Below are 14,785 nucleotides of genomic sequence, written 5' to 3' on the forward strand. Positions count from 1 at the left end.
GTGTAAAAGTTCGGGACAATACGCATGTTCTAGTTGTGCTGTGCTGTTGCACCCATGAACGAACCCGCGGGTTTTGTCGTAAAGAGTAACATACAAACACATATCCATCCTTACACCTTTTGCATTAATTATAATATATTGTTTTATTTTAAAGACCTATGAGGTATTTACCAAGGTATTTAAGTGCCTTAACTAGAATTGTGTTTCTATTCATTTGAAACCTACCAGTGTTATTTAGCAGTTGTATTAATTTTTTAATTAAAGACGAATGTGTACGAAATAAAAGTAAGCCATTTGTATGATGCATAATTTTAATTCTTTATCCATATCACATACATATCATTTCAAGTACATGGAAATAAAATCCAGAAATAAATATTAAATTACCAAGAACCGGATAAAAACATTGTTCATTTACAAAAATCTAAAGCTATGTCTAAATTATTCATTTATTTACAGAATATTGTTAACATTTAGTACAATAGGCTATGTACCAATACGAAAGTATCATGCACATATCAGCATTTTTTAAATCGCGATGTAATTTGGCTGCCTCAATTAATTTAATATTTAATATAACAAATAATCATAAATACATATGAAAAATATACATTTATTATATTTTTTTTATGATTTTAAAATTTTTAAGAATTTATTTCAACCAAATTAAACTACTCTTGCACTGATAGTAGCTAACAATCTGTTCATGAATAGCAAAGCAAGAACTGTTTGAAATCATCATCTCTGAATATAATTTTTATTTATATAATTTCTCAACAATTTTGCTCAGATTCATGCATTCACAGAAATAATATTAGGGCTACAAAGATTTTCGCTTCATTACTATAGATAACTATGCAGAATGTAATGTAAGTATAAGTAATAATAAGCACATAATGTGTAATATCTGAATCTTAGTAATTAATTTCTGGCAATTATAAATTAGTTAATCACAGCATATTTTATTTTTGAGGCTGCAATATTTTTACAGTAAGATTCAATGGCAGGTTGTACTCGGAATCAGATGAATCTGACAAGTTTGCACTTGCACTGGTAACATTGTCTGTAATAGATCCATGTCGTTCAGGAATTGAAGAGCTAGTAGATGAAGATGACTTTGAGGTAGTCGTGTGATTCGACTCTCGACTACTAGAACTTCTCAAATACCTATTTACAACATTAACCACGCTTCTCAGTCTTTTGCTCTCCCGGCTACTATGTTTCTTATCAATCTTTCGCTTTTTATTACTTTTACTGCTACTTTGGGTACCGCTTGTACTGGGTTGATCTAAGATAGGAGGAGTATTAGAAGTACTATTAGATCGTTTCGAAGATTTCACCCCTTTACCGGAAGTAGACTTACGACTATTATTTGTAACCTTTTTCTCAGTGGCGCTGCTGGTTTTGATTTTCTTATTTTTATGTGCATTTGGTTTGGTTTTTTTAGATTTCTTTTTTGGTTTTTCTAAATTACTACTCGCTTTTTTCGTATTCTTTTTCTTTTTCTTTTCACGTGGATTGAATAAGTCACAACTGGAATCGCTGTAGTAGGAAAGTGTAGATGAACTCGATGACGGTGATGTGTTTCTCGATTTAGATGTAGTAGATGAACTCAGTGAGGTTTCCACATTAGAGGACGAAGGCGAAGTGTCCGTCGACAGGTGCGGTCGCTTGCGAGGCAGCGGTGGGGTGTACGTGCTGCCTTCACTGTCGGAGTCGGCGGCAGTTTGAGCATTATGTTCTGTTAGTGTTAATTTTACAAGTGGTGGCGGTCTATTTTCCTGTACTTCAGGTGTTTGAGGTGGTTCTGGTTGTGTTTCATCTTCAATTACTACATCACTATCTGATCCCAATAAATCGACTACTTCAGGCGTTCGCGCATGAGGAGGTTTTATGTATCCAATGACCATTACTTCCGATGAGTCGTCATCGGAGTCGGACTGTGATAATGTTTCGATAGATATGACGTTGTCTGCGGTGGGCTCTGAGATGAAGTTCTGCGGGTAGACGGGGGCCGGGACTCGCGAAGGGCCCGCAGGCGCCTCGGCTGCCATGGAACGCGAAACCAACACTATATCAGAATCTACACTGCTTTCCGAATCTGAACTTGAAAGTATTTCATTAACCATTGTGGATATACGAGAGTCCGTGGTGTACTGTACGTTTCGGTCATATCCAGATATATCGTAAGGTGTTGAAGCGAAACAATAAAGCTCGTGCAGAAAATGTTCTGTTCTATCACCAAAATATCTTTGCATTCCTTCCCGAAACTCTGGTGAGTTAATGTGATATCTAGGAAGTAAATCTGCGATTTGACTCATCACATATGCAATATGTCCAGTATTTTCATTTAACAAATAGTGAAGTTCCCTATTTAGCCAAGGCATCAAACGGTGCATTTGAGAGTCGTTGTACCTATAAATTATATTAGTATTAATATAGATGTACTTATGTCAAGTATGCCTAATTTTTACTGACAAATGCATTCAGTGGTGTAGTATACTGTATGAGGTGTATATTATCTGAGTTCATTTATAGCACTTTACAACAAGTCACATTAAAACAATTATTTTAAGTAAGTAAGACTGCTTGCAAAGTCCTTACGCTTACAAATGGATTGGTGACTTTTATAGGTATGGAATGACCAAAGCATTGATGAGGGGTACATAGGAAAGAAGACTGGGATGGGAAAAGGAAACAGTCTAATAACATACTTTTATTGCACGCCTCATAAGCGAAGCGTTGAGGTGGGTACCACTGTCACTTCGCGCAATACATCTGATTTTTCAAACTTAAAATGTCTTTATGTATCATACATTGCACTTGTAAGATAATACATACACACACATATTAAGAAAAAACACTATTTTTAACGTTCATGATATTTTTGATGTCATTTTTGTTATTTAAACTAGTTAAAAAACAGTTTAAAAAAGTTCTGTCTTGGACGTCCGTGTGTCTGTATGTGCGGATCCTTTTTCTTGTTAACACGATAGCGACCGAAATACTTTACTAATCGAGTCTTTTTTTTTCTCTTACGCTTGAGTATGCTCAGGAATAGAACCCTTTCATTTTTCAGGGTCTGATTCGATGTGGTTTAATTGTTATTAAATAAACAAAAATAATAATTAATAAATCTTATATATAAAAATGAATCGCAAAATGTGTTGGTAAGCGCATAACTCGAGAACGGCTGAACCGATTTCGATCATTCTTTTTTTATTATATTCCTTGAAGTACGAGGATGGTTTTTATGTAGAGAAAACGTAAATATTATGTACCACGGGCGAAGCCGGGGCGGACCGCTAGTATTTATTAAAAAAAATTATGAGGCGTGCACTTTTGGATTTTCCAAATTATTTTCTATTATTATTTAGGTATATTATATACTAGTTAACCATTGATTTATTGACCATACAGACCAACTTAAGCTTCTAGTGTGACTTTTGTAAGGTGTCTATCAATACACCTTATACCATATTATAAACAAACCTGTAAAATTCTGGGCTGCAATCTCTAAATCTTCCTGTGAAGTCAGGAAGGGGGCGAGCCCATAGATTATGTCTATATACTGTGCGTCTGAAGTATGAAGAGGGCCTACGACGATGAGGTGGTGTTGGGAGCACATCAGCCACTAAGGGGTAATGCTGCAGTAGGAGCTGCTGAATTGCCATAGTATCCCGTCTGGGCAAAGTAAGAGTTGTCCTGTAAACATAATTGCACAAATATTAAACCAATAAAATTTCTCTCAATTTGATTACATTATCTTTTACTAGCTTTCAGCGGCTTCGCCCAATTTGCCTAAAACCTAATTTATTTATTTTATTTATTTATAAATACTTTATTGCACTTAAAGATAACAAAACAAGAAATACAAACACTTAAATATAACTTACACTAAGTACAATTGGCGGTCTTATCGCTTAGAGCGATATCTTCCAGACAACCATTGGTACAATAGAGGAATAAATACAAAAATACATACATGGGTAGTGCAATAATAACTATGATAAAGGATACACATACATATTATTTATATTGTGATATATTTATACTAAAACTTTCCTCTTGAGTTCCTATCTATTAGAAAAATCCCATTAAAATCTGTTGCGACACATAGATGTTTGCAATTTTGTTTTATACTATGTAGTGATTAAAACATCTTTTATCAGGTATGGGTAGATGCTAAAATATATATAATAATGGCAAATTTTGTTTTAATTAAGAAACAATTTCAAGAACCAATATGCCTTCTAGAAACTGGGGTTCACCAGTTGCTCACTGAGCCTTCATCAAGCTTTGTTGCAAATTGCAAATGTATTGTTCAGTATCTAATTATCCCATCTTTTGCTTTCTTATATAATAAAGATATCACATCTAAAGAAAAAATATATTACTCTCTAATAAAACTTTTGTAAGACTTATTACGGTTTTTAAATTTGTTGATAAGACAACAATCATGTATGAATATACAGTTGGTTTTATGTAGGTCAAAGTTTATCAAATAGAAGGTATGGGTAGTACTAATGCTTTACAATTCAAATAAATATGTACATCTATATTATTACTATAGTTTGTCCACTATAAGAATTGCTTTTTGACAGCTCGACGGGTGATACCAGAAGTGATGTCTAAAAGATTATCGATTGTGATACCATTTCAATTATAAATTCAAAATATTATCAAAAATCGAATTAGGTACGTAAATAATAGTTACAACGTAAACGTACTAATAAGATATGTGATAATAAGACCACATATCTATGCATTTTGTGTTAAAACTAAACTAAACTAATATTTTATTATTTATTGGTTTCTATCTTACAATTTGGTTGTCTTTATGTTTAAATGATATAACTTATTAGAAGAGTTTTTCTGTATCGGATATATTTTAGAGTATTTCTATCGATTATTATAATCTATCGACCCATCATTGAATAATTCTGTGTAGACATCACTAAGTGGGCGGGGGCGGTCCATGAAGTACAATAATTATTTGTATGACATTTTAACATAGACAATACAATTCTTCATAGGCGTGGAGCTGTCAAAAAGCAAATAATATAATGGACAGAGTATAGCTGTTGCCCGCAGCTTCGCTTGCGTGGAAACGATAAACTTTCATCCCCTATTTTACCCCTTTAGGGGATGAATTTTCTAAAATCCTTTCTTAGGGGACGCCTACGTTATGACATCGACCTGCATGCCAAATTTCAGCCCGATACGTCCAGTGGTTTGGGCTGTGCGTTGATAGATCACTATATCAGTCACCTTTGAGTTTTATATATATAGATTACAATTTAGTTTATAATAAATGGTTAATTTTATCCTTAAATTTAATGTTGTTACTTTGTATAGTATAAATAAATAATACAGTCGACTCTCGTTAATTCGAAACTCGAGGGACTCTCAAAATACTACGAATTATCAAGAGTTTGAAATATCAAATGGTTCAAAATTTGTGAGAGAAAATAAATAAAACTTTGAATTGTAAATTGTTAATCAATTATTATTTATTAAATGCTATTCTACAGTAACCGAATGATAACTAAACATACCAATTCGTGAGAAGTGTAAAGTCAAACTAATCATAACAAAAACAACGGCTCATTGAACAAGTTTGAACTCGTCGCAAAATGTACCTACCTCTCTGCAACTTTGAATTGTCGAGTGTTGGACGCCGATGAGATCGAATTAACGCGTCGTTTTGTTATATAGCAATGATATTTTCATTCGAATTACCAAGTGCACAAAAATGTAAGGATTTAGTTTGAAATATAAAGAGATATTGTAGGGACCTCGTGATAACTTTGAATTATAGAGGTTCTAATTATCGCAGGTTTGAATTAACGAGAGTCGACTGTACATCATAAGTTGTGGTCGAAATTAAAAAATATACTCAGTTAAGTACCTGAGATGTGACTTTTATCTTAGCGTTCTAATGGTTAGGGAGCCAGGTGCAAATTTGGTTAACTATTTCCTCTCAAGAGATAATTCGTCAGACGCATGAGAGTATAGTATTATAAAGCCTCATGAACGTCAGCTGGCGCTCGGTTGGGGGGGTGAGCGGTTGTAGCCTCCCACGCACATAGGAAAAAAAGTACATTCATTCATTCATTTCCTCTCAGCTAAAAATTTGTCAAATTGTAGCTAACCCAATATCTCAACGAAAAAAAATAGTCAGCTGGTTACAACATGGTGTATTATACGTCAGCTGGTGTCTCGAACATGAAAGTTAAATTTAAAGAAAAATTTATTTTCCGTTATTTCCTCTCAAACAAAAATTTACCTGATGATAGCTTATATGTAACTGTGGATAAATATATATGTCAGCTGGCTGTATCTTGGTGGAAAAACCGTCAGCTGATACGGGAGGCTACAACCGCTCTTCCCCCCAACCGAGCTCCAGCTGACGTTCACGAGGCTTCATAATACTATACTTTGATGCATTTTACTAATTACCGCTTGAGAGGAACTTGGTCATAAAATCTGCTGCTGGCTCCCGGACCATAACAGACGAACGGCAAGTTGCGAACGGCAGAGGCTACTTCAGCTGTCGCCACATGTCGACGGCAGTCGTCGAGGTGTCGGCGGCAGCAGTCAATATGTCGACTGCTGCTGTCGACACGCAAAAACGGATGTCGTCAAACGCTTGCAGTTTGTCAACGCAAACTGCAAGCGTCGACGACAGGTGGCGACAGCTTAAGTAGCCTCTGCCATTCACAACTTGCCGTTCGTCTGTTAGAATGCTCAGACAAAATTGTAGGTAGTCAGTATTTATTACATATATATAACATGATGTAGAAACAGGGGCGTGCACAGAGTTTTTGGACAGGGTAGGCAGAAATATTGCAATGATAATAAGTCATAAAAACTAATATTTCATATTGCAGTACTGATATTTGATTGGAGATACATAGTATTTCCGCAAAATAATGGAAAACATATCACGAACATAGGTCATATTATCTATAAAATAATTGTCAAAGTAGGTATGATATCCTAACTAGTATTCTATATTATGTAATTAATGATTAACTTTACCTTTGTGTATTACAAATTCCGGTATAGATCCATTTATAGATCGGCCTTTTTCCTATCACTCTCTGTTTGATAAAAGTTTATTCATAAAACAAAAATAAGAATTTTTCGTTAAATTAGGTATGCCTTATTATCTTACAAAATACACTGATGATATACATAATCTATTTAGTTACTCTCAAAACACTTCACTTGCAAATTGTCGTAGTAAACATTATTAATTTTCTCAAAAAACAAATTTAACCTCAAAGTAAACGTTTGTTATTTCCAAAACAAAACAAACGAATAATGATACTATTTGCAGATGGTCTTTAACGCTACAAAATTGTATACATTATCACACTTCTTAAATTGGTCGCATATTCAACTTCAGTTTCGACTTTCGATGTAGTTCCGATTTCCGAATTCGGTTCGTACCTAATTCGTATATCTTCGTAAAAAGACACTGCCTACCTTGTGTGTTTGTGTGCGTGGTTTTATTACATCAGTGTGCCGTGTTTATAGGCACGCACACATATAAAATATGCGTAGACACGCAGAGCACACATATAAAAACTTAGACACGGATAGTTTGTGTCTTTGCCGTCCCGTGACGTACTGGGTCCTGTGGCGGCGCTAGTGCAGCGCATGAATAGTGACTTGAGCCGAGCCGGTGTTATAGAAATTAGATAATAATGGTACCAAAATACCGATAGATGGATCTAAAATATATTTGAAATATATTTTTATTTCATAACTACATTGCGCAATTAATAAAATTTAATGACGCTGTAAATTTCATTTATGCATATTAAATATTGATCAGAGTTTGGTAAATGGTAGGGTAGGCAGTGTCTTTATGTCTTTATGGAATGCACGCCACTGTGTAGAAATAAACATAATTTAAGTGTACCTGTATCTAAATCGTCTAGTTGCGTTAGTAAAGTTATCCATTTCAATTCTCTCAATATCCTCTTGAGTCTGTTCAACCATATATTGTTCATATTGATGATTGGAGCGCACATTGTGAATAATTGATTTGAAATTTTGCTTACACAGGGGGCACTCCGCTTTAACCTGAAATTATTTATTAAAAATTTAGTTTATAATATATTTACACAAACGTTATGAAAAATAATATATAATAACTGTTCATTTAATAGCCTATTCAACCTAATATTTTGAGACAAATATTAATTATATTTGCTATGTTTTATATATAATTGTGATATTTGTGATGAAAAATTCATTGTGATCATGTACATGCTTCCTATAGACAATAAAAAAAAAACATGATAATAAACTTTTGATGATCACTGTGTCATCAATCATCATCAAATGAGTCTTCTTTATAGATATTAGCTAGATTTATAAGAATGTTAGAAATATAAAGAATAAAGGGTATGGGAATTAATCAGAGTAGAAATTTCCACAGCAAAGAAGTTTTGGTGTACATTATGGACACAAGGAATCTAGAAAGCTTTCTTTCTATATTATATGAATGAATATAAACAAAATTATTATTATTTATTGTGAACTTACTTTACTCCAAGTGAGCAGACATTTAAAACAAAACTGATGAAGGCATGAGTCTGTAAATGATTTGTTTTTACATGTTCCTAGACAAATAGCACAATTAGGAGGTGGAGAGCTCCTCCCGCCTTCGTTGGGAGGACTACTGTCATCACTCTTCACACTGCTGTCCCCTTGGGAGGCAGTTGATAATGCCTCCATCTTTCTACCATATATACCTACAATTACATGCAAATTTAAAAAATTGTATTAAAATAATTTAATCTACTACATATTTATTATACATATTGTTTAATGGCAAATGGATAATCAGGTAATAGTATGGTGTGGTTCTGTGTAGTCATTGTTTTTGGAATAGATTGGAATTGGTACTTATGATAAACAGGAAATTATAGCTACAAATTGTAATATGGCAAATTATGTATAATTTCGTATCTATTCTTTTAATTTACTCTTTTCTATTACAAAGTTCTAATCAATCGAAACGATAATAATTTCCCTAAACTTTGATTGTCATATTACTGAGATCAAATTTATTAAATAACTATATCGATTTTGAAAAGATATGACTGATCATGGTTATTTTAATATTTATAATCACATCATATCTACACAAATCGAGAAAACAAACAACTTCTTATGATTCTGTTGTTAATATTAATCCTTGATAAATTAAATTTCATAACATTTTTTCAAACCAATTTGTCACTAATAAACATTACCTTAGAAGCATGAGCTCTAGCGACGTTGACTGATTGTAGATGATAATATAATTGAAAACAGAGTACTTGTGCAGAGTACCAACGTGTATGTAATGGCCGTATTTAATATCCAATACATTCCATCTTAAGTACAAGTATCTGAATTCTGAAATAGAGCTTGGAAGTGCGACTGCGTGAAGTTTTTTGACAATCTATACCACACAGATCTATACAGCTCCCGTCCGCCATACAGTAAATAAAAAAATATATAGACAAATATTTATAATGAAAAGGCACATAGATAAAAAAAATAAAATCATCCCAGTGTCCAATATTTTTTTGATAAATAATCTAACGGAAATAAATAAATATTAAATAAATATCGCAATTGCACATTTCCATGTGTGAAATAAATTATTTTATACTTATACATTACACATTTTATAAGAAACCTATACATTTTCTAAATAGCAATCGGAAATGTAAAACATTTGAGATATTGATATACGCGTATTGGTACAGCGCAAGAAGCTTATAATATCTAATACACTAGAGATTTCAGTATGAACATTAACTTGTAACAAGAAAATATGACCTTGAATGACGCCTGTATGTTTTTTTATCCCTTTCACACCTAACCTGGCAAGTAGGTATGCAACGTATATGTAACGTGTGACTACGCCTTTCCAAACATGAAAAGTTATCTCTACATAGTGGAATACATTCACATTTATAGTATTTGAAAGTGTACTGTGTATCATACAAAACACACCACAAATTTATTTATAATAAAAATGTTGTGTGGTTTTATGAAACCACGGTAAAAGTGAAATTTTCCGAACACTGCTTTATACCTACTCGGCAGCCGACCGTCACGCGACATGCGCTACACGGACCAAAAAGTTTGAGACGATGTAATAAAAGTTTCACTTTAAAATTAAAGTGAAATTTTTATTTATATATTATATATCTACTTTAAAATTAAAGTGAAACTTTTATTACATCGTCTCAAACTTTTGCTCGCGGCGTGACGTCGTGTTGTTCCCACCTGTGCCTACTGTTCCCACTTGGTTATTCGCACTCTATAGATAGTATATAATTATACTCTATGCACTATGTGCTCTGATAAAAAAGAAAAAGAAAATTAACAACGTGTTTTATCTCAGAAAGCATTTACTTTGTACATTTCTTAGAACGATATTGGAATTATATACCTTTCCGAGGAAAATTATACATTTCCTAGGATATCTATGCATTTATTAATAGTTTTTTAAACAATATATTTTATACATTTCCTAAATGGTATCGGAAATGTACACATTTCCTAAGATTTGCATACAATTCCTTGATTTCATACATTTCCGGTAACATATATACATAACTGTTATGGTTAAAAGCAAGGTTAAAAGTGAAATTTATGATATTCCATTGAATGCACTTAATTGGAGAATCCAAGAAGAAGAATCTTATTTCCGCTAGTCTGTGGCATACCTTATTTCAATTGTTTTCATTCATGCCAGTTTACTTTACTCTATGATTCATGCAAATGTCAATGTCAAACGATAAAAAAAGGCCTGAATTTGAAGTGAATTCGAAGATTAGATTTTGCGTACTAATTGGTACCATAAAATTAAAAAATTAACATCTTTAAAAATACGATAAGAAAATGGGTTTATTGAAAAAGGTAAAATTATGATTTTATTAAGTAAAGGGTTATTGATCACAGATTACATAACCCAACATATTATAAGATTAATAATTCTTAACTAGTGTTATAGAACTAATTTCCTTTCTTCTTGGTGTAAGCTCTTTGTTTTTTTTTTGAATGAATATTACTATTCGTACCTATATCCTACCAGCAAACGCATTTTAATTGTAAGTTAGGCGAGATGTCAACAAACACAATGGATAATTATTATATTTGAATATTTGCAGACTACGGGCCTAATGGGCTTAGCAGTGAACCCAAATCCCCATCATACACTTGGGGCACTATATGGTAAAATTCTTAGAACACTGCAAAAAATGCCCGAGCAATCGGTGTACAGAAAATATACAGAACAAATTGTCAAAGAGAGGGCTGCAGTTCTTCAACAGGTTGTTCATATTTGTAATTATTCCCAAATCAATAACAAATTAATTATGGTATAAGGATAATATTCTTAGCTATTGTGCTGTTACAGTGATTTATGACTTTGTTTTCAGACCAAGGACAGCTATGAGATAGAAAACAAAATAAATTGTGGGCAAGCAGAAGAATTAATTATACAGGCTGAAAATGAGTTGAATTTAGCTCGCAAAATGCTTACTTGGAAGCCATGGGAGCCACTAGTGTCTAAACCTCCTAAGGGTCAGTGGGATTGGCCCCCTACTAAAGCTTAAATTTAGAAATTTTATTAAATAACATGTAGACATTTATCCTGAATTCATCAAAAAATAAACAAACATCAGAGTTAGAAAAATGTTTTATTTGGAAAAAAATGTATAAAAATTGTGTTTTAAAAAAAGTTTATTTACAGAACTTATAAGCAGAGTGTAAAAAATACACAAGTCCTGATCTCTTTTCAATTCACTGCATTAAATAAAAGTATAAAAATCTATTTACAAAACTGTTCAAAACTAATTTTGAAGTTTGATTATAATATTTTAAAACTGATGTTTCTTACAACCTGCTTTACCTTAAATTAAATCTTAAACTTATATTAGTCTGTATTTGATTTGTTTAAGTCATATTTAATTACATGAGTTAAATGTATTCATAAGATGCAATAACGTTTTCTTTGGTGAATATGATAGGTTCGAAATTTTGGACAGAAATAGTCATACAATTCATATTTTTTATAAAGTGATTTGTACCACTTTTTGGCACATCATGATGAAAAATGGGAATGTTTAAATTATTACAAAAATAATGTAATTCATTTCATCTAAGTTTTATGAATACTCAAAATTATAATACTTTTTATCTTTACAATAACAAATATTGGCAAACCTCAAATAAATATAGCCTTAGATTTTTTATTTTGGCTAATATTTCATTTTTCTTATCATCAAATTGAATATATTAAATAATGGTAACTAGCAAAGTTGATTTATCTCTTCATAGGACAGATTTTTATAGCTTAAATACAATTTATTTCACCACATAGACTATGTTGACACTAGTTCCACTTTTAATACTTGTAAAAAATAATATATTCCTTCTTTATTTAAGCAATGAAAAACTATCCAAATTGAAATAGTTACCAACAAATATAAACATTTTTTAACTGAATTTATACTTTTCTTAATAATATGTTACAAACTTAAACATCTAAACATATTCTAACAAATAAATAACATTATAAAACCACATATTCTGAAAAATCATTTTTGAACAATAACCAAGTAAAAACTTATCATATAATTGATTAAGTCGATGTTACACCTTTTCTTGCTACTAAAAGATTTAATACTGGATGTTTTTTGATGTAACTAACAGCCTTTTTATGTGTCACCATAGTAAAATCATATCCATTACATTGTAGGATTTTATCATGCATTCGTAAACCAGCTTTTGCTGCTGGACTGCCTTCATGAACTTCTGTTACATATATACCCTGAAATATAAATGATTTGTGTAATATTAAAAATAAAATATGCCATAGAAAGTAATAATATTATTTATAGTATGCTATCATTAACTGGCTTTTTAAGATTTTGATAAACACAATTAAATTACAGTGGATTGTACGATTTCAGTTACTTTAAACTTACGTTGTCAGTATAGCCCTGGGGGCTTTTACGGTAATCTTGATCAATACCGCCTCCTATTTTGAAGCCACATTTCATTACTTCGCGTCCTTCAGCGTCGACTCCAGCTTCTTTTTGGAGAGTTATTGGTATCTGTAGAACAAAAACAATTCCGATGGATATGGTTTATCTACAACATAACATGGGATGGGAGTGGTCTGGAATCTTACGCTGAGACACTCCATAGCCGTTCCGGCCTGGTGCTGAAATGCCATTTTCGCCATGGTTGATGATTATTTATAAAGATGTCCAAGAAAAATAATATTTGTTAAATGTTTAGACTTTAATTTATTATTAACAAAGTTTCGCTGTGAAAGAACGCCTTCGTCGAAACCGTAAATGACATAACATACGTCAAAAGTCAAAACTCAAATGACAAATTATAAAAAGTCAGAAATCAGAATATATTTTGAGTGTTGCATCTTGCTGGCAATTTTTATTGACCAATTTAACTCAGTATATTTGCAATGGTACCCTTGTTGCAATTTCATTTTGCAATCCATTGCCGAGAGTAGCCCAGCAACATTTGGCAACTGGATTGCTGAGAGATTTTATTCGTACACGCGCGACATATTGCGGCTAGATCTCGCAGGACAAAATGGTGGATACGAGAAGACAGCAGTGGTAGCTACAGGACGAGGCGGGAGGGGCTAGGCTAGATATGAAATTCTTGCGACTATAATGCAATATCTCGGCAATATCTCCGGGCTACACAGCAATATTGCAGCAATTGTTGCACTGTGTTGAGAGATATAATCGGCAACTTGGCAGCCTTAGATTGGCAGCTATACTATTGCAGCAAGAAATTGTCAAAAAACTAGCCCGTTTACGAGCACCTTGACAGGCGACAGCGTCAGACAGCGTTTACACAGGGTGTAAAGCCGGCGCCAGACTGCAGACCTAGTAAAAATATTTGAACACTTATTTGCGCAAACGTTTGAACTCATGTGAAGCACGGGTATTTGAATTTGAGTATTTATTATTTGAGCACTTTGCCCTTAGATCATTAAGTAATGGATAACACTCGCAGGCGTTTCCCCTTTTGCCGAGGTATAAGATTATTTTCATCGAAAAATCTTATCCTTTCATAAAAACTACTTGCGTAATCGATTACAAGCACTCTGCGTATTCGTAAAACGTCGAACGGACGTCTGCGAGTGCTCCGCTAAAAATGCCGTTTTGTACTGTCAAGTCTTGCAGAAGCAATTCAAACATGTCGAATATTAAAAAAGATGGAATAACCTTTCATTTGTGTATATTTTTTTATTTTTTTAACGTACATTTCTAATAAAATGCAATTTCTAATAATCGTCGATGTATCGTTTAGCGATATGATCAAGAAAAATAATCGAGTCATGTTTACTCGATCATTGATGCGGCCCCACGAGACTATCATGGAAAGAAAATATACAAATTTAATCTTTATGAACTAGGAGATAAAGTTGAATTTAAAACGCCTTAATGAACCGCATTCCTTACGAGAATATCTTGTAAAGAAATACAAATTTAATCTTTATGACCTAAGTGATAAAGTTGAATTTAGAACGCGATATTGAACCCCACTCCACATGACTATCTTGGAATGAAATACAAATTTAATCTTTATTATCTTAGTGATAGAGTTGAATTTAAAAACTCGTCGCTTAAAAGGTCGTAAATTTTTACGACTTTCGTGACACAAATTATTTTTGTGAATGTGTGATTATGTTTCATTGTGTTTCATCAGTGTGAGTTACCCT

The 14,785-nt window shown here is 32.8% G+C and overlaps 3 protein-coding genes across 3 annotated transcripts; 1 reads left to right on the forward strand and 2 right to left on the reverse strand.

Annotated features, from left to right (window-relative positions):
* Positions 1–254: 254 nt before the first annotated feature.
* Positions 255–9,341, reverse strand: Topors (Topoisomerase I-interacting protein). Its single transcript, XM_090103127.1, has 5 exons — positions 9,276–9,341; positions 8,563–8,771; positions 7,934–8,097; positions 3,493–3,705; positions 255–2,415 (listed from the first exon to the last, which is right to left on the reverse strand). The coding sequence occupies exons 2-5, from the start codon at positions 8,752–8,754 to the stop codon at positions 963–965; spliced, it is 2,022 nt and encodes a 673-aa protein (XP_089959253.1). The 5' UTR covers positions 8,755–8,771; positions 9,276–9,341; the 3' UTR covers positions 255–962.
* Positions 9,342–10,777: 1,436 nt separating this feature from the next.
* On the forward strand, positions 10,778–11,716 carry ND-13B (NADH dehydrogenase (ubiquinone) subunit ND-13B). The gene is made up of 3 exons (XM_090103110.1): positions 10,778–10,938; positions 11,190–11,351; positions 11,460–11,716. Exons 1-3 carry the CDS (start codon positions 10,921–10,923, stop codon positions 11,634–11,636), a joined length of 357 nt encoding a protein of 118 aa, XP_089959236.1. The 5' UTR covers positions 10,778–10,920; the 3' UTR covers positions 11,637–11,716.
* LOC149907977 (tax1-binding protein 3 homolog) lies at positions 11,704–13,818 on the reverse strand. The gene is made up of 3 exons (XM_090103109.1): positions 13,217–13,818; positions 13,011–13,139; positions 11,704–12,853 (listed from the first exon to the last, which is right to left on the reverse strand). Exons 1-3 carry the CDS (start codon positions 13,268–13,270, stop codon positions 12,665–12,667), a joined length of 372 nt encoding a protein of 123 aa, XP_089959235.1. The 5' UTR covers positions 13,271–13,818; the 3' UTR covers positions 11,704–12,664.
* Positions 13,819–14,785: the final 967 nt, after the last annotated feature.

This window comes from Colias eurytheme, chromosome 6 (genome assembly GCF_061535395.1).
Source record: "Colias eurytheme isolate Ceu_HAF_F1 chromosome 6, ilColEury1 Martin Lab GWU primary, whole genome shotgun sequence".
NCBI classification, from domain to species: Eukaryota; Metazoa; Arthropoda; class Insecta; order Lepidoptera; family Pieridae; genus Colias; species Colias eurytheme.

Excerpts from the sequence above, each read along its gene's own strand:
- Topors (XM_090103127.1), bottom strand. The coding sequence starts at position 8,754 with ATGGAGGCATTATCAACTGCCTCCCAAGGGGACAGCAGTGTGAAGAGT. Across the intron at positions 3,706-7,933 it reads ACTAGACGATTTAGATACAG|GACAACTCTTACTTTGCCCA; the intron begins GTACACTTAAAT and ends TTATGTTTACAG. Across the intron at positions 2,416-3,492 it reads TGCAGCCCAGAATTTTACAG|GTACAACGACTCTCAAATGC; the intron begins GTTTGTTTATAA and ends TATAATTTATAG.
- ND-13B (XM_090103110.1), top strand. Across the intron at positions 11,352-11,459 it reads GGGCTGCAGTTCTTCAACAG|ACCAAGGACAGCTATGAGAT; the intron begins GTTGTTCATATT and ends CTTTGTTTTCAG.
- LOC149907977 (XM_090103109.1), bottom strand. The coding sequence starts at position 13,270 with ATGGCGAAAATGGCATTTCAGCACCAGGCCGGAACGGCTATGGAGTGT. Across the intron at positions 13,140-13,216 it reads CGGCTATGGAGTGTCTCAGC|ATACCAATAACTCTCCAAAA; the intron begins GTAAGATTCCAG and ends TTTGTTCTACAG. Across the intron at positions 12,854-13,010 it reads CCCAGGGCTATACTGACAAC|GGTATATATGTAACAGAAGT; the intron begins GTAAGTTTAAAG and ends TTTATATTTCAG.